General features: G+C 44.0%; 1 protein-coding gene across 2 annotated transcripts in view; it reads right to left on the bottom strand.

Annotated features, from left to right (window-relative positions):
* Positions 1 to 27,195, bottom strand: part of LOC128353022 (desmoglein-1-alpha-like) — a 57,587-nt gene that overhangs the window by 15,884 nt on the left and 14,508 nt on the right. For both annotated transcript variants that reach the window (XM_053313674.1, XM_053313673.1), the window contains 8 exons: positions 22,871 to 23,026; positions 22,577 to 22,724; positions 18,044 to 18,207; positions 16,290 to 16,424; positions 10,923 to 11,108; positions 10,036 to 10,307; positions 6,189 to 6,331; positions 2,330 to 2,551 (listed from right to left, as the gene is read on the bottom strand). In XM_053313674.1, the coding sequence (XP_053169649.1) occupies positions 2,330 to 2,551; positions 6,189 to 6,331; positions 10,036 to 10,307; positions 10,923 to 11,108; positions 16,290 to 16,424; positions 18,044 to 18,207; positions 22,577 to 22,724; positions 22,871 to 23,026 (1,426 nt within the window). The remainder of the gene's footprint in view (positions 1 to 2,329; positions 2,552 to 6,188; positions 6,332 to 10,035; positions 10,308 to 10,922; positions 11,109 to 16,289; positions 16,425 to 18,043; positions 18,208 to 22,576; positions 22,725 to 22,870; positions 23,027 to 27,195) is intronic.

Here is a 27,195-nt window from a genome sequence, read left to right as displayed (position 1 = left end):
GCTCAGGAACACTTATTTATTCATTTACTGTTCAATTTCTATACAGCCTTTCATTAAAACAATCTCAAGGCAGTTCACACAAAAGTTAAAACAAGACTAGGAAAATCACACAATTAAAATATTAACTAAAATATAAAAAACCAGATCTGATTAAAACAACTCAATATCAGGAGGGTGGTTGAGCCTAATGCTGCCCTGGCAGCCCCGGTACAGCTCGACATCGCCAAACCCCCCAACCACACTCCCTGTGTCTGACGTCAAGACGCAGGGGGTGTGGTGCACTTGCAAACGGAACCACACACCCCATTTTCAAGCATATTCCGCCCAGTGCCACGTTTGCAGTGAGGCCAGGAGCAGCTCTCACTGCTTTAAAAGGCAGGGAGCCGTGTTCCTGGCCAGGCTTCCCAGCTTCATTCCCAGCTCCATTTGCAAGTGTGCCGTGCCCCCCTGCATCTGACGTCAGACACAAGGGGTATGGCTGGGCTGTGAGCCATGGCCCCTGAGCGCAATGGCCCAGGTTCTTTGAACCTGTTCGCCCAATGGTGGCTCCACCCCTGCTCAGTATAACCATAAAATATACAAAGCAATAGAAACAATCATATAAAAGTATTTATTCCATGCCCCTGAATAAAGTAAGCATGCTGTTGCCCATGAAAGATGTAGAAGCCCAGGCCCTTAAGAGGGCATGCTGCACTGTGATAATTTCTCATGACCCATCTGGTTGCCATTTAAAACATTAGACAACATCTCCTAGAGTATGTTTTGGCTATGTTGGGCTGATTCAGATGACAAGTTATCAGTAGTGTCTTAAAAGACTGGCCTTCAGTTGACACAAGCATATGAGAACTACACTCATAGGACTGATCAAGGAGAAGACAGAAGGCAGGTTGGGGCTATTCTATGATATCATCATGCTTGGAAGTATCAAGGAGGAGCTTACCCATCATTTGGCCATTGCACTGAGCAGGATTTAATTAACTAGAGCTAGAATGGGCCACTTGCACTGAATTAAAGTTATAGTACATAATGTTAAACAGTTGCTTTGGATTTTTGCCATAACAAGGCCTTATTCTTTATCTGATGAAGCAAAATAGATCCCCCCACTTCCAAATGCCTAGATTTTTATACTAGTGGCTGGAAACTCTCTGGGATTGAGAGTGACCAGAAACAGTGGACTCTTGTATGCAAACTACTGCTGGGCTCCATAGGTGAGTGAGTGGCATTGTAGCTTAACACAAGAGTTGAGATGACAGAAGCAAGAGGTAAACAAGCATTCCTGCTAAAATAATGTTTAATATTAGTTTCCTCTTAATGCACAAATTATTGTGTGCAGCAGTGTGATGCATACATGAAGCTGCATATAAAGGAAACTTACAAAGTCTGGGTTCAGGCACAATTTAGTTAATGATTTTGCATTATATCTGAACCAGAACCAGCTCATAAATCATGGTTTATTTGGAGCCGGCAGGTGAATTTAGACATAGAGCGGAATCTTGGTTGAAGCTGAGCTCCATGCAATCTCCTTCAGCCCATGCCCTCCTTCCATTCCCGCACAAGTGTCTACTTCCTTTCTAGGTTAGAAATCCAAGATTGGTTGCAATGTCTGAACCCACCAACCTTGGCTTTTCCCAACCTATTTGCTTCAGAGAATCTGAGATCTGAACCTCACTTCAACCCTTGGGTTCTCTGAAGCAAATAGGTTAGGATAACCTGAGATTGGTGAGTTTGGACAACATGATCAATATTGGTGTTTCTTAACCTAGAAAGGAAGTAGACACATGTGAGGATAGTAGGGATGAGAGAGTACTCTCAGGGTTGAAGGAGGTCATGCAGAACTCTGCCTTAACTAAGGCTGTGCACTAAGTCTAAGCCCACCCAACAAATCAGGATTGGAAACTATGGTTTGAAGTTCAGGCTTTGTGTGATGTCCAAATTCACAAACTGTTGATAAACTGCAGTTAGAACCATTGCTATGCCTCAAGAGGCTGCTGCACCATGGCAGCAGGAGTCAACCTATGATCTTATGAAATGGAGTCTTAACTTCGCAGATATGAAACAAAGCAGATAGGCAGCTCTGAATAATAGTTTGACTGTTGTGCATTAAAAAGCTCAAGCCATGGTTTGGGTTCTTAACTATGGTTAACAGAAACCACAATTTCATGTTATGTCTGAACCCTGCAAATCTTACCAACCAAACACATAGATGGCACTGGGCTGGGCATGGGATTGGAAGCATATTTAGAAACTGGGGTGAGGGAGGCATTTTAAACAATAATGCTTCATAGAAAATAATGATACCTATACATAGCACAGTGATACCTATACTTACCATTCACTATTCTGATTTTCCATATAGCTGGCTGAGGCTGGTTGACTATGGAAAATGTAATAGGTATTCCAAATGGATGAGCATCTGGATCGTTCGCTGTGATTACTATTGATGGACTGTTCATACATACTTTTCTAATTTCTTTTGTCACAGTTGGGCAGTTATCATTTACATCTTTAATTGTAAGCACAATGGTACCAGTGGCTGTTCTCTCAGGTCTGCCTGTAATTAAATGTGAGAAAAATTTAAAGCATATTTAACCACTCAGTAATATGAAAAAAAAAGTTGCAAAAGAATAATACACTTGCTTTTGCATTTGGCAAAATTTAATTGGTGCAAACCAGAAACGAGAGGAGCAGGAGCAGTGTTCCCTCTAATTGTTTTCATTTGTGTGCAGAATGACTTGTGTTCTGGCCGGCAGTATCAAGGCAGTGTGTGTGCACGTGCATTCAAAGTGGGGCCTTCCTGATTCAACCTGAGCAGGATCTAAAATTAAGGGGATCTTTCTGTATCTTCCTTCTAGGATAGCCTAGGGAAGGGCATCATAGCAAGCCAGGGTAAAGGTCCTTCTGTGGTTAGTTACTTCTACCTATGTAAGGTATCTAGCAGGTGTTGTTATATACCTTAGACTTTCAGAGAGAAGAGAGTTCGGGGACTTATCTAAGTCGGTTTTGAATTCTGTGTCAATTATGTGCTGTTTGATAAGTGTTCCGGCCTGCTTATGACCCAAGGAAAGTAGGTAGGAAGGGGAAAGTCCAAGTAAGAATAGTTTTGCTGATAGAGATTGCTTCCATGTAGTATGCTTCCATGTGGATTGGAAGTCATCCACCAGTGCTGAGGGAGTTAGTCCTGTGGGGAGGAGGGATCGTTTCAACCTGTATTTGAGTATGGACAGTCAGATTCTGGCCTCCATTTTCACCAGGCCTACCTCCAATTGTAGAGCGGCGTTAGAGGCACAATGAGGGATGAAGTACTGCTCGTAGGAATTTGGTCTGGATGAGCTCTAAAGGGACAAAGTTGGAAAAGGGGCCTAGCTGGGCACCATATAGAAGTTGTGCCATAGACTTAGCTTCAAATTGCTTAAGGGCTACAGATATGTATTGGCCCCATTTTGATCAGAAGAATTTTTGGATAATTGTGGCAGTTCTCTGGGCATTTGGGGCAGCATAGCTGTCATGGGCCTTCCTAGTCCCAGAAGCATCACCCCCAGATATTTGAAGCATGAGATCTGGTTGATGTCATTCCCATTTATACATCAGGACTGTGCCCTTGGTCTCTTATAATTTTGGTTTTATGGTAATTGGTTTCCAATAGGTCTTCCCTGCAGTACTGGGAGAGGGCCTTCAGTGCTCTTTTAAGTCCTGTGGGGGTCCTTAAACCATAAGGATTGCCATATTGTCTCTATAGAGCAGTGCTTCTCAACCACCAGTCTGCAGACCAGTGCCGGTCCGCAAGGTGTTGTGTACCGGTCTGTGAGGTATCACTAATAAAAATCACCTCCCCCCCCAAAAAAAACCAAATTTTGGGCCAACAGGGGCTTTCCAGAGTTCATTTCCAGGCAGCCCTCGCTGCTGGATAACATTCATTTTGTTTCTTCGAAATGAACATTATCCAGCAGCGAGGGCTGCCTGGAAATGAGCTCCAGAGAGCTGCCCAAAATTGGTTTGCGGGGGCTGCCTGGGGGTGGGGGTGGGGGCAAGGCAGGAGACCCCCTTACAAACTGCTGGTCCGGGAAACTGCGCACAAATAATGTACCGGTCCATGACTCCAAAAAACGTTGAGAAACACTGGTATAGAGGATTGCCACATTGTCTGTATAGAGCAGGGTGGAGATATGTTTTTCTGCCAACTTTGGAAGGTGGAAGTCCAGGTTGTTTAGGTGGTCTACCATGTCATTTATATAGAAGATGAACAGGAGAGGAGCAAATATGCAACCTTGTTTGAAGCCTGTGTGTGTTGGGACGGTGTTAGATAAGTGTCCTTGGGGGTTGCATCTAACTTTCAGGAATGTGTCATCACACACAGTATAAATGAAAAATAGCAGGTGCTGGTCAATCATGGAGGCTTCCAGTTTCCCCCATAGATTGGGTCATGAGATGGAGTCAAAAGTGGACTTAAGAACAATGAAGGCTGCATACAGGGAGACTGAGCTGTGAGTGGAGTATTTTTTTTTATTAGGTGCTGAAGTCCTGCCTGCTCTTCTACCAGGATGTTTTCTTGTTCCAGCCAGTCCCTTAGTTTCCCATACAGATGTCTAGCATAGAGTTTGTGGGCTGTGCTGAACAGGCTGATAGGTCTATAATTAGCTGGGTCATCCATCTTGCCTTTTTTTTGAAGATGGGAACTATGACTGCGAGCCCCCAGTCCTCAGGGATGCGTCTGTGCTTGTCAACAGATGTGAACAGCGCAGCAAGAATGGGAGCCCATCATGCTGAGTTGTTTTTTATAGGTTCAAGAGGAATTAGGTCATTGCCAGGAGCCTCCCCAGGTCCGAGATCAGGTCCATGATCTCAGCTGGCACCACGGGCAGCCAGGAAGGCAAGTCCTCTGCATATTGCTGAGGGCATCTGTGGTCCAGCTCTTCGCCTTTGTACAGTTCACTGAAGTGCAATTCCCAGGCCTCTGGTGAGGTAAAGCTGTCCAGGTGTGTCAGGCTTTTGCTCGGGTGATCTGCGGTGATGTGCCAGAATAAGGCTGAGTCTTTGGTTCTGACTGCTTGAGTAAGGTGTGACCAAGCAGCTTTCATAGCATTTCTTTTCTTGTGTTTGAGTAGTTGTTTGTATTGCCTCTTCTGCTTGAGGTCCTGAACTGTCACTAGACTTGTGTTGGCCTTGTAGGTGTTGTAGTTAGTGATGAGCAACCCCCCCCCTTTTTTCTTCTTCAACACATTTGGAGTTGAACCATGGTCTGGAGCAATACAGGTGTGGCTTGGGGTGGCTGTTGTTCCTGTTGGTAAGGTGCTTCTGTAGTTCCTCCACTAGTTTGCTATAGCTTTCAAGGATTGAGATGAATGGGCTGTTTTTGGCAGTCCAGCCTGTGTCATGTATGTGATTTTGGCAGAGGTCTTGACTGGAGCTGAAGAGGGAGCTGTCTGGATGTTGCCAGGGCCTATGTTTGAAGTTTTAATAGTATACTTGTGTAGCACAAACGTATCAAAGGCAGGCCTGATCTTATGTACCTTTGTTGAGATTGTGTTTAAAAGCCCTAGGATTTGTATAACTGTTTCTGTTGATAAAAAGCAGGATTCTCCTAAATATTATGGTAGGGTCCACAGGAGTGGCTGCAGGTATGTTTGGCTCTCTTAGGTCCCGTCTCTCTGCTCCAGGGGTTTTCCCAGGCTGGAGTTATTAGACAGCGAAGGAGATGCCTGGTGTAATGAAGTCTCCCTTATAGCAGACTCCTTGGCGGAGGCGTGAGTGAGGATTCTCCATGCTCAGGGCTGTAAATCTGTTCTGGATAGGGAGTGTAAAAGTTTTACTCACGGCTCTGTTGGTGGAAAGGTAGGAGTTGATCCTCATCTGCTTCCCTGCCTTGGCTGGTTGGTTGTTTGGGTTGTTCCTATTTTTTCCTCTTCTTGCTTTTATTTGTCATGGTTAAGCTTTCTGTAGTTTCTGCTTGAGAATTTCAGCTCCAATGAAGAGAAGTCCAATTTCAAGGCAGGACCCTGTGAATAGTGCTGCTAGCTAGTTGTCATCTTGGCCAAACACCCTATCACCAGTCAAACCCTTTTGCTGCAGAAATGCTCTTTTTGTTGTTGTTTAAACACATGCAGCCCACTTTCCCATTCTGCATCATCTCACTGAAACCTTAATAAAACCTTAATAAACAATGGAAAGTTTTTTAAAAGCAATTTTCTTACCTGTAGTAATAGCTAGAATTTCTGCTGTGTATTTCCCATCGACTACATAGATTGACTCACGATCAATCACTTTTTTAAAAGTGATGACAGAAGTTTTGGGGTTGATTTGAAACCAGGCAGCTGGATCACGTCCCATCATATAGCTGTATTTGATTAAGAGAAATCAATTAGTAATTATAAAATGCTAAAATACATGCATGCTCCAGAGCATTGGCATGGCTGTCTAATATGACAGGTAGCACAAAGATGATAGAGTTAGTTAAGTTTATGTTACAAGAAGCATAGAGAACAGAATCTGAACATCTGCATTCTCCACTTCTGCTGCAAAATGCCATTTACCTCACTGATCTCACTGTTTGTGCCAGTCATTACTCTCCACTTTTCGTGTCACAACAGAATTGGGGAAGTAGACTAACATGTTTTGTTGTCTTTCTTGTAACATCTGAACAAGCCCTAAGCATTATAATTGAGGTGCCTGTTTATTTATATGAATATATTGTAATAGGACTAAAGTTATTATGTTGAATGCTAGCTAACCTAATCGTTTGTTAGGCAGATTGCTGGCTGGTAATCCAGATTATGCTTCTTAAGGTGAGCTAATGGTTGAAAGATCACTCTGGAAGGGGAAACCACCAGGGGTCTTGTAAAGTGGCCCAAATAAAGTTTATTTATTATTATTTATCATCATCATCCACCTTCATCTAATGGAAAAGTGGTAAAAAGTGTAAAAAATAGAACAATATTGTAGTGTAAAGAAAGAACAAAAAGGACAAATGCAAGACAGAGATTGGAAAGGAAGTTGAAAGAGTAGAACGCAGAAGCATCTTAGGGTGCAGGATTTTTTCTCTGGGGATCTGATGTAACCTATTGCTGTTTGTAGGAGTGCCCTGCTATTTCAATTCCATAGGAACACAGGAAGCTGCCATATACAGAGTCAGACCATTGGTCTATCTAGCTCAGTATTGTCTTCATAGACTGACAGTGGCTTCTCCAAGGTTGCAGACAGGAGTCTGTCTCAGCCCTATCTTGGAGAAGCCAGGGAGAGAACTTGAAACCATCTAATATTCATCTTGTATATTTGCAAATAAACAAAATATTATGACACTGTAAGCCTCCAGTGATTTCTCCTCTAAAGGAAGCTAGAATTTAGGTAGTGCTGCATCCCTGGAGCTTCTCACCATTCAGGGAAGTTGAGAGCACAAGTAAAAGTTCACAAAGTGGTTCACAAAGCAAAAAGAATGAAAAGATGGTTCCCCATCCCATAGGGGCTTGCAGTCTTTAAAAAGGCATGAATTAATAAGGACAGTTACTATCCCCTTGTTAAATATAAGAGTGCCAACATTTTAAAACATGCCTCTTTGCCCACTTAGTGGAGGCATATACATACACACACAGAGAGTCAGCAGAGAAGCAGTCTTCAAGTGAATTGTGTGCATAGGGGCCACGGAGTTTCTAGCCATGCAAACAAAAGACCTGGCCACAGGCATGAGCTTGTCTGATCACAATCCCTGTTGTTAGGGGTGCCACTGTATTCTGTGTGGTCTCCTTTCATTCTATCTCCTCCTGCTGCAGTAACAGCAAGCTTCACTTAGCAAATGACTCCTCTCTATTACAGGCCTTACTTTTGCAAGGCCTTGGGCCCAACATGGAAGCTCTCCATGTTACAGCAAAAGGAGGAGGCAGAACGGATGTAAGGAGACAATACAAAAAATGGGGGGAGGGGAATATTCTTGCACATGGGCCTCTTCTAAGCTTGGGTAAACACGTTCCCCTTACATAGGGTTGCCATATTCAAGCTTCCCAAATATTATGCAAATTATGCAGCAACTAATTTGCATTATTTATTTATTTATTTGACAGATTTGTATTCTGCCTGCCACTACCCAAGTCTCTGAGTGATTTATAACAATAAAACAAACCAATGACTGTGGAGAAACTGTGGAGCCAATGGCAGGAGGCAAAGCTGCAGAGCCTTCCTTTCTTTCCTCTCCTTCTCTTCCCTCCCAGGTGATTGGATCCAGAGTAAAATCAAGGCAGACCAAGTGGCACATTTGAAATCTGGATAAATACGGGTGGAATTTAGCAGCCGGGTGGAGGAGCCAAAACCTGGGGGCTACCTTAAATTCCAGGGTCATGGCAAGGCTACCCTCATACAAGGGAGAAGGGGAAATGTTTGCTGATTTGTCCCCCCTCTGCTAATGTGCCCCCTGAAAATATGTCTCTATGGGGTGCTCTAGCTCTCAGGGACATATTTTGTGGGCAGAAAGGGGGTTGAAGAGGTGTCAGGGTTGACCTGGCCTCCAACCTGAAGGACACCATTTCAGCAGAGAAGAGTGAGCTCTCCCCAGCCTGTATCCCTGATCCCAGCAGCAGCCCTCCAGATCCCTCAGGCCTAGTACAGTCAATTCTGGTCACCCTGGAGGAGCTTTGGAGCTCAGAGCAGCTGGCCCTTCCCCCAGTGAGATTACTGGCCCATCTTTAGCACCTTCCTCCTTCACATACAAGACTCCAGAAATAGAGGTGATGCTATGCTAGGGCCGAGTTCCGGCTCTGAAGGCAGATTGCTCCCCTGGCTGCTCAGGGATTCTGTCCTGATGGGCTTATTCAGAAGGAGGCAGGCCAGCTAAGGCAGCTCTGCCAGAGCAGGGCTGATCTTAAGATCCAAGAAGGGTCGGGCTCTTGCTGGCTGTATCACTCCTACAGTTGGCACCAGCCTTTGCTGATTCAACAATTCCCCTTGTGAGTGTGAAACTCACTAGAACTGGCTGTAAACAAGAGGAGAACTGGGGTTGCTCCATCCACTTAGCAGTAGAGGAATGTACTTCCCTGAGCGGATGTAAGTCTGGATGCTGCCCACTGTATCATTCACAATGAAAAATGTGCTGTGGGAGACAGTTCATCATCTTCTTCTTTTTTTAAGTTAGGGGAAATGCAAAGTGCAGGAGAAGTTCCATGGGAGAAGGGCTGTGTATTTGCAAAGAGCCTTCAGTGTCCTTGCAGTGAAGGCTTCTTGCACATCTAAGCAGGCACAAAAGATGAGGGTGTGTGTGTGTGATGTTTGCTTCTCTCCCCTCACTGCAAAATATCTATCTTCAGACTTACTTTTTGAAGCAGAAAGGTCTTTTGCAGTGAGGGTAAAGAAGCAAAAATTGTTCCCTTCTCCTTCCATGCCCATTTGAGAAGTCTTCATTGCAGGGACATTGGAGGCTCTGTGTGAATGCACCTTCTTCTCTTGACCTTCTGTTGTGCATAATGTGGGTCATTTTTTTTAAAGAACTCCAGTATAGAGTATGATATTGCACAGCATTTTTCCTGATGGAGTAGGCAGCTTTGTTGATGATCTGTTATTATTTTAAAAGGTGACATGAGCATTCCTATGCATAAAGAGGTACATAGGAAGCTGGCTTATACCAAGTCAGACCATTGGTCCATCTAGCTCAGTATTGTCTATGCAGACTGGCAGTGTCTAATACTACTAATACTGTAGTATTAATGCTAGAAAAATGAAATAGGCCTACAAGAGAGGCCTCAAGGGAAGGCATCTGAATCCCCCATAACAGATGAATACCACTTGTGGATTCTTTGTGCCCAGTCATCTGGAAAGCATTGAAGGTGGTGTTAAATGCAAAATTATAAATCTATTTCTTTAATAATCAACCATAAAAAGCCTCAATTTGTTTTTGAAAAAACAGATTTAACACACATTTGAAAAGCCAGTTTTTCAGAGAGAGCTTCTTTCTGCATGCAAACTATCTGGTCTTCCTCTTCTCAATGTGCCCATTTTGATCAGATTGGATGCATGGGCTCAGCCCAAGGAAGACCCAGTGGAAATAAAAAACTGTCTTACCGGACATTAGTAGCAACTGTCCCTGTATCCTGGTCAACGGCTTCAAATGTTCCAACTTTGTAAGTAAGTATATTTTCATTTGTTAAGCCCTCTGATGCAGTGACAGTTATTGTAGATGGACTAAATGCTGGTCCTTCATTAACATTGATTACAGTTACCATTATTGGGGTACCATGAGCTTGATACTGAGAAGCCACTGAATAGTGGAAAGGAGCTATGTTTCGAACACCAATGCTCAAAGGTATGCTTGAGAATTGTTCATAATCAATTTCCTAAAGGGGGAAAAAACATGGATACATATTCCATATATACCAACACACACAGGCAGACTTTCCACATCCAAGCATTGATAACTAATTAGAAATACATTTTAAAGAAGATGTTCATTTAAAATATCTTGTATGAAAATCAGCTGTTGCTTGAAAAACAATATTCTTTCAGAAAAGTTGAATGCGATGAAACTGAAAGGAAAACAAAAACAAAAAAGAAGAAAGGACCTCTTCACTTAACACAAAGTAACCTTATTCAATAATTAAGGAATTGCTTGAGCTAAGATTTTGTGATGAATGCATGGAGAACAGGCTATTACCCATGGTGCTAAATGTGGAGATAAGTTATGAAATTTCATAGTGAAAGGTTTTGCAGAGAGAGCTGTGCTTTTTTTTTTTTTTAAAGGTGACAAATGGGGCAGCTGAGAATGTTGGCAGCAATCTATAATACCCTTTTTTGCAGCTTTTGTTTAGGACCTACAGCTATGAAAGTCTTCATTCATTCATTCAGGTCAAGGCGAGCATACCGTGAAGATTGTTTGGTTTCAACACATAGTCAGGGAATCAAATTCTGATTGTTGCTTGCAATGACAGTGAAATAAAGCTTTAAATTCTTACCTTCACAACTCTCAGAATACCCTCATTAGTTGTTTGGTCTGTTATTATTTCAAAGTGGTTGTTCTCATTCCCACTTATGAAGTAGAATTGTGCATACCAATTATCTGTATATTCTTGATCTGCATCAAAAACCTGTATCCTCATCAGATCTTGACTGAGTGAATTTTCTGAAATGCTTACTGAATACTATAAAAGAAAGAAAATTGCTGTTGAAGCTGAGACATATAGGGTATTCCCATAAGTTATAATCATCACAAAACTTCTTCCACAATGCATACTAACTAATTACAAACACTCAAGGATCTGCTCTGTCACCTGTTTGGGTACAGCTGCTGCGGTCACAATTATTGATTCAATAGTGCACAAAAATGCATGGCCATCCTAGGCAAGCTGAGACAAACTATTTTTCAAACAGCAAGTGAAGTTCCTGGTTTAAAAGTTCTGTAACAGACTTGAAAAAAAGTTGTAATTCAAAGCACATTGGGCTGGCTTGGAAGATATCATTGCCTGGCTTACTACAAGTGAAAAAGTCAAGAGTGCATTCTGAGCTCACACAGCATCCCCTCAACATGCCATTCCTTAATCACTTGGTGTGTGTGTATGTGTGCCCAAAGTGACACTCTGCACATGGTCCAAATACCATACCATTTTTTACCAAAAAAAGTTCTCAGAGCAGTTTACATTACAAAAGCTGGTTCTCAGTCCCAAAAGGGCTCACATTCTAAAAAGAAACACGTTAGAACAAAATGTTAGGATGAGACAAGATGGGGGAGTAGACTCCAAGTTGATGTATTAGATAACCATGAGATGTCACATGTGGGTTTTTGTTTTTTTTTAAACCCTCATTTTCTTCTTTGTTTCTGTTTCTGGTTGTCCTTTAATATTTCTTTAAATTAAAAAAAAAGAAAAAAAGAAAAAGAAACATGTTGTACTAGTAAGAACTAATCTGCCTACTTTCTTTTCACTTTCTCTACAACTGGACTAAATTTGGTGCAAATCGAGGTCCACAAGTTAGACCTCTTGTGCCTCAAATGTTCACTCATCTGCCATCTTGGACCGGGATGGATGACATCATTATAAACTACACCATTGAGGTGTCCCTGTGTGTCACTCACTACAACTGTACCTAATTTGGTTCAAATCAGTTAGACAGTCTTCATGTTAACGCACTTGTGCCTCAAAAGTTCACACGTCTGCCATCTTGGATCGGGGTAGATGACATCATCACAAACGACGCCATTTTGGCATCCATATGTGTCCCTACAGCTGAAGCTGGTTGAAATCGGTTAGGCAGTTCACAAGTTAGCCTACTTGCACCTCAAAAGTTTACGTGTCTACCATCTTGAATTGGGGTGGATGACATAATAACAAACATTTAGGTGTCCCAATGTGTGCCTACAGCTGTAGCAAATTTGGTTCAAATTAGTTAAGTGGCTCACACGTTAGTCCACTTGGGCCTCAAATGTTTATGAATCCACCATCTTGAATCAGGGTGGATGACATCATCACAAACTACACCATTGAGGTGTCCCTGTGTGTCACTCACTACAAATGTACTTAATTTGATTCAAATTGGTTAGACAGTCCACAAGGGGTCATGGTGGACAGCTCATTGAAAGGGCTGACTCAATGTGAGGCAGCTGTGAAAAAGGCCAATTCCATGCTAGGGATCATTAGGAAGGGGATTGAAAATAAAATGGCTAATATTATAATGCCCTTATACAAAACTATGGTGCGGCCATACCAGGAGTTCTGCGTACAATTCTGGTCACCACATCTAAAAAGGGACATTGTAGAACTGGAAAAGGTGCAGAAGTGGGCAACCAAGATGATCAGGGACCTAGAGCACCTTTTTTATGAGGCAAGGCTACAACACCTGGGGCTTTTTAGTTTAGAAAAAAGACAACTGCGGGGAGACATGATAGAGGTCTATAAAATCATGCATGGTGTGGAGAAAGTGGATAGAGAGAAATTCTTCTCCTTCTCACATAACACTAGAACCAGGGGTCATCCCATGAAATTGATTGCCAGGAAATCTAGGACCAACAAACGGAAGTACATTTTCACACAACGCACAATCAACTTGTGGAATTCTCTGCCACGAGATGTGGTGGCAGCTAACAACCTGGATAGCTTTAAGAGGGGTTTGAATAACTTCATGGAGGAGAGGTCAATCAACAGCTACTAGTTGGAGGGCTATAGGCCACCTCCAGCCTCAAAGGCAGGATGCCTCTGAGTACCAGTTGCAGAGCAGTAACAGCAGGAGAGAGGGCATGCCCTCAACTCCTGCCTGTGGCTTCCAGTGGCATCTGGTGGGCCACTATGCGAAACAGGATGCTGGACTAGATGGGCCTTGGGTCTGATCCAGCAGGGCTGTTCTTATGTTCTTATGTTAGCCCAATTGTTCCTCAAATGTTCATGTCTGCCCCCTTGAATTGGGGTGAATGACATCATCACAAACTATGCCATTGGGGCATCCCTATGTGTCCCTCCCTACAACTGTACCTGATTTGGTTCATATTGGTCCAGGCATTTCAAAAGTTAGCCCACTTGCACCTCAAACGTTTATGTGTCTGCCATCTTGAATCAGGGTGGATGATGTAATGACAAACTATGCCATTGTATCCGTATGTTTCCCTACAACTGTACCCAATTTGGTTCATACTGGTCCAGGCATTCCGAGGTTGATAGGGGGACACACATACACATAGAATGCCGGGTGATCTTATAAGCCTACTGGAAAGTAGGCTAACAAAGGAGACCCTGGCAATAGCCATTAAGGGGGCACTATGTTGGGCTGAATTGAGAACTACACTGTCCCCGCTAAATATAAGAGAGCCACCACTTTAAAAGGTGCCCCTTTGCCCAGTTAGCATGGGCAAAACCATCCGTACATCAATTTGATGGGGTATGTAAAATGGTCGAAGTGCATGGCTCAGCTATAGGAGTATATTGTTCAGGGATTTTAAAATTAATATTGTCTAATCACACAAGCCCTGAAGAGATGCAGTGGGGGAGTGCTCACACATGCACACACAGAGGCCACATGTGAGCACTGTAAGATCTTCCTCTTAGGGGACGAGGCCACTCTTGGAAGAGCACCTGCATGTTTACATGCAGAAGGGTCCAAGTTCTCTCCCTGGCATCTCCAAGATAGGACTAAGAGAGACTCCTGCTTGCAACCTTGGAGAAGCCGCTGCCAGTTTGTGTAGGGAATACTGAGCTAGATGAACCAGTGGTCTCACTCAATATAAGGCACCTTCCTATGTTTCAGAGAACATTAAAAATTATGTTTAAGCTCAGCTACAGACTGCATTTAGAACCAGTGGCTGACATCTAGAGTAATCCTGCACTGACATGCTAGGGTTTTCTGTTGCAGGGAGCAGCTTGTGATATTTTGATGATTCTCCCCATTTTTTAATTCCGAGCCGCTTTGGGTCAAGGAATCATCTTCTCATTCCTTTTGCTATACAAATTGTTTCAAAAATATTTTTTCCTTGAAAAGCAGAAAATAAATATTCAAACTCAACTTAACTCTCAGGAATGCAGCAAACCTGAATGAAATTTGCAAAAGCAAAAGCGCTTTCAGGTGTTTTTCTCAGCTTGATTTATATCACCCTTTGCCCTAAAAGAACTGGAAATGGCAGCCTGGATATCTTCCTCAGCTCTGATCCATTAAATAGAGACAATATCAAGGGAAGGGCTATAGCTCAGTGATAGACCACATGTGTTGCATGCAGAAAGCCCCAGGTTCAGATTCAATATCTCCAAAGATCCCCATCTGAAACCCCAAGGAACTGGTGCCAGTCAGAGTACATAAGACTGAGCTAGACGGACCTATGGTCTGTTTCAATATATGACGCCTTCACATGTTCATATATGTGCTGCTTGGAGCTTGTGCAAAGACAACACCGCCTCACAATTGAGAGACTCCATGATGCAGTGGTAGCGTGCATGCACAAGAGGTGCAGAGAGGTGCAGATAGTCAGAGTAGACAGCACTACAAGCTGCTAAGACGAATGGCCTAATTCAGTATAAAGCATCTGCATATATTATCCTCATATCTGTACCATTTACCACCATTTGAGAGTCATGCCACCCATTACATAGCAATCAATTCAGTTTTGCCACTCAGTGAGGCGGGTCTCATGATCAAAGAGACCTGCCTGGGGAGGGTGAGTGGGGAGAGCAGGCTTAGCCCACTCTCCCAGCAGACAACCAGCCAGTCTGCTCTGGGCGGCTGCAGCAGCCGCCCACACAATTGCTGGCTCCGTCACATAGCCAGCCGGGGCTGGGGAGTTCAGGGGCCACGTGGCCCCCGGAAGCTCCAGCATGCCCTGCGCAAGCACGCAGGGCATGCTGCAGAGACCCCCGAGCTGGGAGGCTGCTTTTGAGCCTCCCGGCCGGGGGGTCTACTCATGAATAGCCACAGCATGGAGCTGCTCCACGGCAACTCACAATCAGGAAGCCCGGGTTAGCGGAACGCTCGCTCTGCTAACCCGGGCTTAGGGGAGGGCTACATAAGCGGGTGACCTGCTTAGGAACCACTGGGCTCGCAGGTGAGCCCAGTGGTTCTCACAACGGGATGAAATCAGGCTAGCCTCCGCTAGCCCGATTTCGTCCCATCGTGTGACTAGCCTCTGTATATGTTCAATAGGGAGCTGCAGCCAATCCCAGTCTTTACAAATGAATCTGTATGGATCCTATGGTTTCAAACAGATCTTTGTCACAAGTTCCTGTTTTTGTAAAACATCCCAAAACTTAGAAGTGCACACCTAAAAACAATATTGTGTGAAGAAACCTGGAAAAAGATCTAAAAGATTCATTACAGAAGTTGATCTAAAAACTTGCCAAGTTACCTATTTTGATTCTCATATACATCGCTAGGGTTACACAACATTATTAAATTGCCATTTTCAGTTAAATACAGATTGAATGTTGCTTTCAGTTTCTGGCTACTAATTTTTTTAAAAGGAAAAGGAGAAATGATAGTCCCATTCACACATTAAGTTCAAAATATGTACCAGGAGTGTACAGCATGCTATTCTGTATTCACGTGTTATAGTGAATGCAGGTACAGCAGTACACTTCCTGTCTGTATCCTGCATTCTACCCAGGTTCAGTTTTAAAAAGAAAGGAGGGATAGTCATTCATACAAAAACATGTATAATTACACAGACATCTGAATGCCCGTACAACTGAATGTCTCAATAGGGCTGTGGGCTGATAATCTAGACTGCTTCCATTTCTCCTTGGGCTTCTAAGGGCATAAATCTACCCACCTTCCCAGGAGTGCCTGCCACCAGAGAGTTATGATGGAAAGCAGAATGGATGGTTTGTGACTATGCTTTGGTCAATAAAGCTTACCGAGCTCTGTGAAAGAGTTGGAAAGTTATCATTCACATCTTGGACAGTAACTTCACAAAAACATTCAGAAGAGATTCCATCCGGACCTCCATTCCTGTCTGTGGCTTTCACAAGCAGAGAGTAGCTACCATGCTCCTAAATGAAAGTTGATGGAAGGAAGGAAGAAAATCAAGAAAAAATATATATATTTCAAAGATCATCATCACCACCACCACAATCATTTTGAGAACAAAAACAATCCTCAAAGCAGTTTAAAGAGCTCTGTAAACTCACAACCTATTATAAGAATACGACAAATATTTATATACTGCTTTTCAACAAAAGTTCCCAAAGCGGTTTACATAGATATAAATAAAAACATAAATAAAATGGCTGTCCATCAACCATTGGAAGGAAGTTGTGCTGGGGATGGATAGGGTCAGTTGCTCTCCCTCCACTAAATAAAGAAAACCACCACTTTTTAAAAGGTGCCTCTTTGCTCATTTAGCAGGGGACAACAACAACTACTTCTACCACCACGATCACCACCACTAAGAATATTTATATACAACTTTTCAACAAAAGTGGTCAAAGCACAAACCAACCAACACACAAACAAAGGTAGTTCCCTGTCCCCAAAGGGTTTAATGTAAAAGGAAATATATGGTCAGCACCCGCAACAGCCACTGAAAGGATGCTGTGCTGGGGTTGTACAGGGACAATTACTCTCCCCCAGCTATACATACGACAAACCACTTTAAAAGATGTGCCTTTGCTCAGTGAGCAGGGCTTAAACTCATTAACAGCGCACACTTCTGTCCAAGAAGATTACAAATCACCCCTCATTAATAAACTACACTTCTAATACACAGCTTTTATTTCAACATGAAAAGTGTGTTATGAAAAAAGTTTGGGGTGTTTTGACAGTCTCCTTCCTTGCTATTTCACTGAAGAGACTTTTGCATCCAAACCTGTGCAACAGAGGTAAGTGGCACTAGGAACTCACTCCAGCAAGCAGGGGCAGTTCGTCTATGAGGCAAGGTGAGGCACCAGCCTCAAGTGGTGAGTGTGGGCACCCCATCTGCCTGCTGCTGCCACCTTGCCTCATCTCTGCTACTACCTTTGTGTTCTCCACATGGGCCCTGACCTCTCTTTGCTGGGAAAGAGGCCAGTGGTGATGCAACCCAGTTCTTCCCCTTCAGGGCACATGCCTGTCCTTGGTCAGGTGTGCACTGCTTCCTCCAGTTTTGCTGACCTGTCTCTCACTGCAGCTGTGCTCTCCCTTCCAGCACCAAAAGTGGACAATCCTGGTGCTGAAAGGGAAGGCATGCCTGCCAGAAGAGACACGGGCCAACAAAACCGGAAGCAGGAGATGCTCCAGTGGCATACAAGGGCAGAGTGACATGCACTTGGAAGGGAACTGGGGTGGCCTTAGAGCTGGCCTCTGGCCTGGCAGGTGAAGCTGGCAAGGAGAGGGCAGGGCTGTATCCGTGCTGGGCTCACCCAGAGGGCGGGGCCAGCAAGGAGGGGGACAAAGCGGCGCATTGCGGCTGGCCTGGATTGGCGAGAGGCAACGAGCTGCCTCTGACATCTTCCTTTGATTCCTCTTCTCCTTCTGGGCCTTTCTGAGGGTCCGAATAAATGCCTTGGCTGCTGAGGACACAGAAGGCCTCCCGGAAGGAAACACTTCAGTTACAAGGCATCATACTTCCCCAGTGCTCCAGCTGCAAACTTTCCCCATGAGAAACCGCTGAGGGTTCTGTTTTTGTTCTTACCTCTCTGTCAAGGATATTTGCAATGTGAAGTTCTCCAGTCTCTGTGTTCAAAATAAACTTCGATGGGCCTCCAGGATTCTGACTCTCTATCTTGTAGGCAATTTTGGAATTCAGATTGTTTGGCTCATCTGCATCGGTAGCAGTGATTTTCAGTACTAAGGTGTCTGTAAAGGAAGAAAACACTGCTCAAACAAAAGTATCAAGAGCTGCATTTCAGTTTTGTAAAATCATAAGGATATCAGAAATTGTGAATTGTCTAATTTACTTCAGCTTACTGAACCTATGTGTGATAAATATAGAAGCGCTTCACACAAGCAAAGTGAAGTGCCTCGGGGTGGTTTGGGGCGAGAGCAGGCTACGCCCGCTCTCCCTGCACACGAGCAGGGAGCCATCCCTGGGCAGCCACCAGCCACACGATTGCTGGCTCCGTCACAGAGCCGGTAGCGGTGGCAGGGATTGGGGGCCACCCAGCCCCCAGAAGTCCCAGGATGCCCCGCATGAGTGCGTGGGGCATCCTGGGGAGACCCCTGAGGCCAGGAAGCTTGTTGGAGCCTCCCGGTCGGGGGTCTCTTCGTGAGTTGCCGCGGTGCGGAACTGTGCTTTGGAGCTGCACCAATGTGTCTCTCAATCAAAAGAACAGGGTTAGCAGAGCACTCGCTCCTCTAACCTCGTTTAAAGGGAGGGATATTTTCGAAGGTTTGCTGCGGGGAGCCGCTCAGCTCCCCTTGCAGCACACGACTGCGCAGGGCTGGGGTGGCCTCCCTTAGCCCAGTTCTGCGCGGTCATGAGAATAAACTCATAGAGAGTGTGGCATAGTGGCTAGACTGTCAGACTTGGACTAAGCAGGTCTGGGTTCAAATCCCCATTCAGACATGAAGCTTATTGGGTGATCTTAGTGCTGGTCACTCTTTTTCAGCCGAGCCTATCTCACAGGGTTGGCATAAGTAAACAATGGGGAAGGAACATGTATACAGCCTTGAGTTCTTTGGAGGAAGCATTGTAATAGACAGATAAACAGATACTAAGGGCTCTGCTCAGTCTCTGATGCAGTGGTGTTCAGCAAGGGGCTCGTGGGCCTGGGCCCTACAAGCTCCCTTCAGAAAACTGATTCATTTAGAAGGCTAAAAATCTGTCTGTCTTCATTTTGTTTTCAGTTTCAAGAAACGCAATAGCAAAGTAGTGATTGGACTGAGATGTCTATGGATATGATGCAGGCACGGGCAAAGAGCGTGTTGATGAGGAGGTTTGCAGGCTTAGTCCGCTCTCTCCGCAGATGATCAAGCTGACAGCCCTAGGTAGCCGGACTGGCTGCCCACATGACTGTGGGCTCCGTCACAGAGCTAGCAGGGGCTGCAGGGAATCAGGGGCCACGTGGCCCCTAGAAGTTCCAGGATGCCCAGCATGAGCGTGCAGGGCATTCTGGAGAGGCCCCCGAGCCTGGGAAGCTGGTCGGGGGTCTACTCGTCTGTTGCCACGTGCCGTGGCAACTCATGAGCAAAAAGAGGAGGTTAATGGAGAGCTCGCTCCGTTAACTTCATCTTAGGGGAGGGGTATTTAGGGCGGTTAGCTGCCAGGAGCTGCGTGGCTCCCGTTGCAGCATACAATCGCCCAAAGGGGGGCTAGGCTCTCTTAGCCTGCTTTTCGGTGATCGCGAGAATTGCCTCGATGTGTTATTGGCATCAATACGATAGAGAAATAATAACTTAAGTACATTGAAATAAATGTACTTGACTGACTGGATCACACACTGCCCGAACGTTGAAAGGAACTGGGATAGTTCATACTCCGTTTGGGAGGGAAATAAATACATAAAACTTTATTTTCGGTATTCTGCAATTCCATGTTCCAGGTCAGACTCAAGCCTAATGAGGTTAAGCGCCCTGTGATGTTTCATCCACCCCGCCCTTAATATAGTTTAAAATTGCAGTTATTACTAATACAGATATTGGGGTATCACTAACCCGTTGCATTGCATGGGAAACTGAACACATACGGAGCTGACAGTCAAAGAAACCCCACAAAATGTTGTTGTAATAATAATAATAATAATAATAATAATAATAATAATAATAATAATATAGATGCTTAGACCAGAACATGCCATTTCAGTTTCGTGTGGGACAGGAGCATAGAGGCTGAACACACAATGAGGCTGTAGACATGAGCATCCCCAGGTTAGGGCAGCCCTACCTGCAATGGTGCACCCAAGAGGACATTCTTGATTGTCTCGAGGAAGGAAGGTCCCCCACCACCTTCCCTCCCTGCTGATATTTTGGTCATGTGCACGGCCTCAATATCTTTTCTATATTTGTGATAGACCAAGTTTTCATTTTTCTCAATATTTCTACAAACAGTTTTGAGGGTAAATAGTACCCCAAAGATACCTCAAATGTACTGTATTAATCCAGTCTTAAGGTAGCAAGTACCTTGAGTTATTCAGAAACTTTAAAAACCTGGCAGCTCCATTAAGCACGACATCAACTACGAAGTAAAAAATCAATACCTTATTTACTGTTAATGGAAGCTGTTAATGGGAAGGAGTAAAATAACAAAGAAGGCACTGTGGTACATGTCACCCCACAGTATTACTGGTGTTACTAGCACATAAACAGTATCACATTTAAATATGAAAAGACTCATTATAACATGAGCAACAGAATAAAAACCTGACATAAGATGTATTAAATGGTAATACAACTTTCCCATGCTAAATAACTGAAACATAACACAGCACTGCATGAATTAGGCATCCTGTTGACAAGCAGCACAGCACTGCTGTGATTTGCAGTCACCTTTGCATTTATCTATCTATCGCTCTATTTATTTGTCAAAGTTGCACACCTCCCCAAACGTTTGTCTCTGGGTGGTTAACAATAACAGGTTAAAGCATACACAAGAATCTTAAAACAATTTAGACAATCTGAAAGCCAAAACAGCTTAAAACTTAAAAATTTAAAAAGCTGAAAAAGCTTGGGCGAAGAGGTGGGTTTACACAGGCTTTCATCCATTCAAACCCCAGGTCAGTTAAGAAAAGATCTCTTCTACTTGGTATTGTTTTCCTCCACCACAGATGTAATAATTTAGGCATCATGTTAGCAAAACCCGCCAGTGGTTGGGACTAGTGAGACTAGCATTGAGGCAAGTCTCACGATCAGTGAGACCTGCCGGAGGGGGTTCTGCGGGGAGAGTGGGCTTAGCCTGCTCTCCCCGCAGACAATCAAGGCTGCAGCCCTGGGTGGCCGGATTGGCCACCCACATGACTGCCGGCTCCGTCATGGAGCTGGCGGGAGCTGTGGGGATTGGGGGCTGTGTGGCCCCTGGAAGTTCCAGGATGCCCCGTGCGAGTGTGTGGGGCATGTTGGAGAGACCCCCAAGCATGGGAGGCTGTTTGCTCCGCTAACCTGGGCTAAGGGGAGGGGTATTTAAGCAAGTTACCCACTTTGGGGAAACCGGGCTCGCCTGCGAGCCCGGTGGTTCCCACGGTCTGTGGAAAGCGGGCTAAGCTCCCTTAGCCTACTTTCCACTGATCGTGAGAATCGCCTCATTATCTTGCAAATATAGGTGGACACTACTTGGTTACAGTTATCCACACCACCTTTGGTTGCATAGTAATAGAGGATGGTCTCTGACTTTGGTCTATTATTCTAAAGTGCAGCAACACTGCATAGAGGACAGAAGTCAGTTAGGTCTATGAACCCCTCAAAATCTGATTCAGTGGTTTTCTCTGCAAACACCTTTTAAAGCTGTTTTGCTTGTCAGAAGCCAAAGGTAAGTGGCAAACAGGAAGCTGCCATAGACTGAGTCAGACCATTGGTCTATCTAGCTCAGTATTGTCTACACAGACTGGCAGCGATTCTCCAAGGTTGCAGGTAGGAATCTCTCTTAGCCCTATCTTGGAGATGTCAGGGAGGGAACTTGAAACCTTCTGCTCTTCCTAGAGTGGCTCCATCCCCTAAGGGGAATATCTTACAGTACTCACACATCAAGTCTCCCATTCATATGCAACCAGGGCTGATCCTGCTTAGTTAAGAGGACTAGTCATGCTTGCTACCACAAGACCAGCTCTCCTCTCTGAAAGGAGGAGTATAGGAAGTGCAGCCTCTTCACCTGTGTTTATGTCTAACTTGCTGAAGAGATAAGTTCATGTCTCTGGGGAAATGGGTTTCTGCTTCTCTGGGGAAAAGATTGATATCTCCCTCCCAAAGCATTCTGACCAGATCGCCAGGGTGATTTCAATGGCCTGCTGGAGCTTTGATTGTTTTCATCAGGTCTTCCAGAGACTAATGATTCCAGACTACTAAAGATTGTCTAATATTTATGTAAAGAAGTTAGAAGGGTCATCTGATGACCCTTCGTGGGAGGTGCCAGAAAGCTGACTGCCTGCTGAGATGTGTTAATGTGGGTTCTTTGCACAGGTTTGTAGATGCATCACTTAGCCTGGCTTTTTAGCCCGACTGCTAGCCAAGATTAAGGGAGTGAGTGCTCCCTTAACCTGCGTTACTTTCTTCGAAGTGTTTGCAATGTACTACTTACTTTCCATGCTGCTTTCGAAAATTGATCCTGCGAAGGTAGTTTGTGTAAATATTGGTGGGTTGTCATTTACATCCAGAACCCGAACTCGAAGTTCAAGTGGTGATTCCACTGATACCCCAGTGATAGCATTCAAAGCAAAACATTGAATCTAGATTAAGAAATTTTAAAAAAAGCCATTTATAGTAAATAAATTTAATATCCTGAAAATCATTCATTCATTCATTCGGAAACAGCCTTTATCTAATTTATAAATCACAGGAACTAAAGAGGTTAAATTTTGCAAACAGTACTTACAACAAAAATTGGGTTCTCCTCTCGATCTACTATTTTTGTTATATTAATTTCACCAGTTCTTTGATTAATAATAAATACTCCAAAGGGATGACTATCAATTCCTGCTCCAGAGATTTTATAAGTAATTTGTTGAGTTTCTTCACAATCTGATCGGATCTACAAGAACAGTGGGAAAAACCATAAACATTGTTTTCTCATTGAAATACCTTTCGCAGCTTTAAATGATTCCCCAGTAATCCTCAAATAGCTTTTGAACTTGGTTAATGAAAATTATGAGAATACCATCTCTGAGAGCTCTGATAGCTTGCTAGAGCAGAATCACTTCAGTTAAGAACCTCATGAATGCACTGTCAAGTATACTACGAGTCTATGCAGACATTACTGTGGCCATTTTACTCATGCAAACAACTTATACCACTATGAGTATTATATACTGCTTTTCAGCAACTGTTCTCAAGCAGTCCTCAAACTTCTCACTCAAGGGGTTTATACCTGTGTGAGGACTATAATATCAGAGGAAGGGATTTATAGAAGATCACACCTCCTCTTCCATGCAGCTTGATATGAGCTACCCTACTCCTTTTGTGAAAGTCTTTTTTTGGTATTCATGTTTAAAAACTGTCTTTATTTTATTTTTTTATTTAGTACATTATATACCACTCCATACAAAAAAGTCCCCAGTTGGTTCATAATATAAAACCATTAACATAATTAAAACAATTTTAAAATACAATAAAAACTCTAAAACTGAAGCTTTAAAACTATAAACTAAAAGCCTGACTAAACAACAGGTATATTTTTAGGTCCTTCTTAAAAACATTCAGAGAAGTGGAAACTCTAATTTCATTAGAAAGTGTGTTTCAGAGTCCTGAGGCAACTCTAGAAAGCGCCCAATTTTGAGTTGCCACCAACCAAGCCGGTGGCAACTGCAACCAAACCTCCTCAGATGATAGGCAGTGGGGTTGATGAAGAGAAGAAGGCACTCTCTTAAATGCCTTGGTGGCTGCAAAACCATTGCTGGTGTGTGTGTGTGTGTGTGTGCGCGCGCATGTGTATCTATTCTGATATCATCTTTCCTTCCTTCAGTGGTTGTGTGTTCTTCTGCAGTGAAAAAACTGAATGATCACCAAGGACCATTTTAAAAAGAAAAGTGTGAAGAAACTATACTCCTTCACCCACCAACCCATATCATTGCCCTCCTATATTATGAACCTACTCTTTATTTTTAGACATTGAAGGTTGCACATCTATCCACGTTTTTAAAACACAACAAAGCAAAATCAGTGCAAATAGCAACATGGCCACAGGAGACCACGTGTTCATCCATCACGTGATGATGAGCTATCTCATAAACATTTTGTTTAAGGCTTGCAGGACTATCTTAGTAAGGATACAATGCACTTGGTGCATGCTTAGATTTTGAGGAAAAGCTGAATATTTAGGAGGCAAGATGCCTACACTTCTTTAAAGAAGCTGAGGAGGACCTATCCCTCTAATGACCACTATATACAGTAGCTTTCAAGAACAGGAAATGCAACAGTCAGGGTATAATTTCAGAAAAGACAGGTGTTTGGGCTCAAGTAATCATTGCTTCCAGTTACCCTAGAACTCCAGCACCTTCTTAGCAATGCACCTGTCCAGGAAGCCTTGCTCTTCAGTTCCCTGTGGGAATAGGGCATCATTTCTCAGTTGTGAGGAGAAGGCACACTGCACCTCTTTAGATGGTTTTTTAAATTATTACCTCGTATTTTTAAAGTGAAGAAAACAGATTGAGCACTGAGCCTTGCCACAACCTGAGCCCTAGCAATCACTAGCTTGCTTTTAATCTGAATATCAAAGGCTATTAAACACCGACCAGACCTTCCTACCAAAACAAAAACAAAGTGCTAGACTGTAACCAACATTTTCCAGAATTCAACATTCTTTGCTTTATCAAAGTTTATCAGATTTGGCTGTGCATGGAAAAAAAAATCATTTTGTGTTACTATGTAATTGTTTCTGTCGGTATTGTTTATATTGTTTTGTTACCCTTTATGTTGTTTAACGTCATTTATGTTGTTTCCATTAAAATCAATGGGAGAAGCAATGAGCATGCTGTTTTTGTCTATAACATAGTGGTTTTCCATCCAATGTTTATGAAACTTGCAGGTATTGAAGTTTCTTCCTGCAGATCCTTGTAGACGCTGAATGAGTGGCAGAGCAGCACACAACAGCAGAGTAGAGAAGGCTGGCACAGATTAGTACATATGGAGCAGCAGAGGCGGATTACCGCAGAGGCAATAGAAGCAGTTGCCAATGGTGGCAAATCCAGAAGGAGAGGCTCAAATCTTGGGGCAGGGGAATGTTTTCCCTTAAAAAAACAACTACTCCCTTTAAAAAAAACTTTTAAAACTGCCGCTACATGGCAACGACCCTTTCGCCACCCCTACCGCTGCAGCGAGGAGGGTAGGGGTGGAGAGGAGGAAGGAGGTCCCCCCATTTTTCTTCTAAACAGCGCTGCAGTGGCGGGATGGGAAGCAATGCCAGTGATTCGCGGATGCTGCAGGGAGGGGGGACAAAGGGAAAGTCCCCCCTGCCTCCCTCGTTGTTGCTTCACATGCTCTGGCAGGCAACGGATGGATGCTGCTTTAAGGTAAATGGGGGACTTCCTCCCCCAACATATGCAACCCACCCTGCTGCAGCTGCCGCCGCCCAATTCCACTGAGCAGGCAGCAGCATCTTAATGTAAAAAGGCAGAGGGGAACTTTCCCTTCATCCCCCGCTCCCTGCAGCAGCTGCAAATCGCTGGCACTGCCCCCCCCCCATCCCACCGCTGTGGCAGCATTTAGAAGAAAAATGGGGGGGGGACTTCCTTCCTCCTCGTCACCCATACCCTCCTCACTGCGGCAGTGGGGGCGGAAAATGCTTGGCTGCCTACAGTCAGCAAAAGGCTTAATCTGTGCCTGTGAGCAGGCAGGAAGCAGAGACATCAATGCCCCAAGGCACGGAGAGCAGAGCAGCTGCTGAGGAAGTGTCCATCACTCCAAGGCACTGAGGGCAAAAAGTGTTCAGCTGAGGAATCCTTTGGTGCAGCTGAGGTTGAGGGCAAAAATGATGGTGAAGGGTGAAGTTGATCATGCTGTGGTCCAGGGGCGTAACTATGATAGGGCAAAGGAAGACAGTTGCCTGGGGGCCCACTGCCTGGGGTGGGCCCAGAGGCAAGTCACATGATTGACTCCCCCAGCCACGCACCCACCCGGGTTTCCTTCAGTTGTATTCATCCTCCAAAATTAATGTGAGTGTTAAGACCGGGAGCTACCAGAACAGCATGTCTTTCTCTAGTACCATTAAATGACTTGCATCGTCCACAATTTACAAAACCTTTTAAAAAAAATTTAAGATGATGTTATATTGTGGCACATAGGGGATATATATATATATATATGTTCAGCTGAGTAAATGTGTGTGTGTGTATATATATAATGCTTTTTGTTACCACTGTTCAGTCTCATTTAATATTTCATGAGCTGAGCTTTGGGGGGGGGGGATTTTAAAATCTTGTCTCTGGACCCACTACAACCTTGCTACGCCCCTGCTCTGGTCAACTACCCAGGATGGAATCTAATGCTGAGGTGTGCCTCTGACAGAGAAGTGGTGTTCTTGGCATCAAAATATGGGTTACATCTTTACTAGCTTGCTTATTAAACACCAGACTAACATATCCCCGCAAGCAAGCCCCCTTAGTTACTACAGAGGGCAGTGCTCCGTGCTGCCCCAAATCTGAGATACCATTATCAACTCCATCCTCAGATTGAAACTCCTTTGGTAATGACCAGCTGGATTCAAAGAAAAAGCAGTTTGGCAATTGGCCTGTGACTCTGCTCCTGCCAGCCTGAGGATCTGTCACACCAACACTGAAAGGTGAGGAAGGTAGCTGATAAGACACAGAAATGCTCAGGCTCAGCCTCCTTCATCTAGATGGTATTGCTGCCTTGGGTTCCTCTGCAGTCTTCTCCCTCTCAAAGAAATAATGCTTGATCTTCCTTGGAGGGGAGTGCTGCTAGTTCCACTGCTTGTCTACTCCCACAGTGCTTCTATGCTTCTCCCCACTTCCTGCATCTACCACGTTTGCTGCTGTCTCTTGGCATGATGGATTTTTGTGTGTGAAGGAAATAAGTCTATCACTAGAGGTGGAGTTGTATTTATTATATGTAGCAAGTGCTTATTCACAGCACAAGACAATCAGCTTAAGGAATGTGAATACCGACATTGATGTGTGTCACAACACACAGAGCACTTATTGAATAATAAAAAATAAAAATGTCTTAAAATGAAAATAAGCAAAT

This window comes from Hemicordylus capensis, chromosome 4, assembly GCF_027244095.1.
Source record: "Hemicordylus capensis ecotype Gifberg chromosome 4, rHemCap1.1.pri, whole genome shotgun sequence".
Taxonomy (NCBI): Eukaryota; Metazoa; Chordata; class Lepidosauria; order Squamata; family Cordylidae; genus Hemicordylus; species Hemicordylus capensis.
Note: the sequence above shows the minus strand (reverse complement) of the source record. Positions and strands in the feature narration are given on the sequence as shown.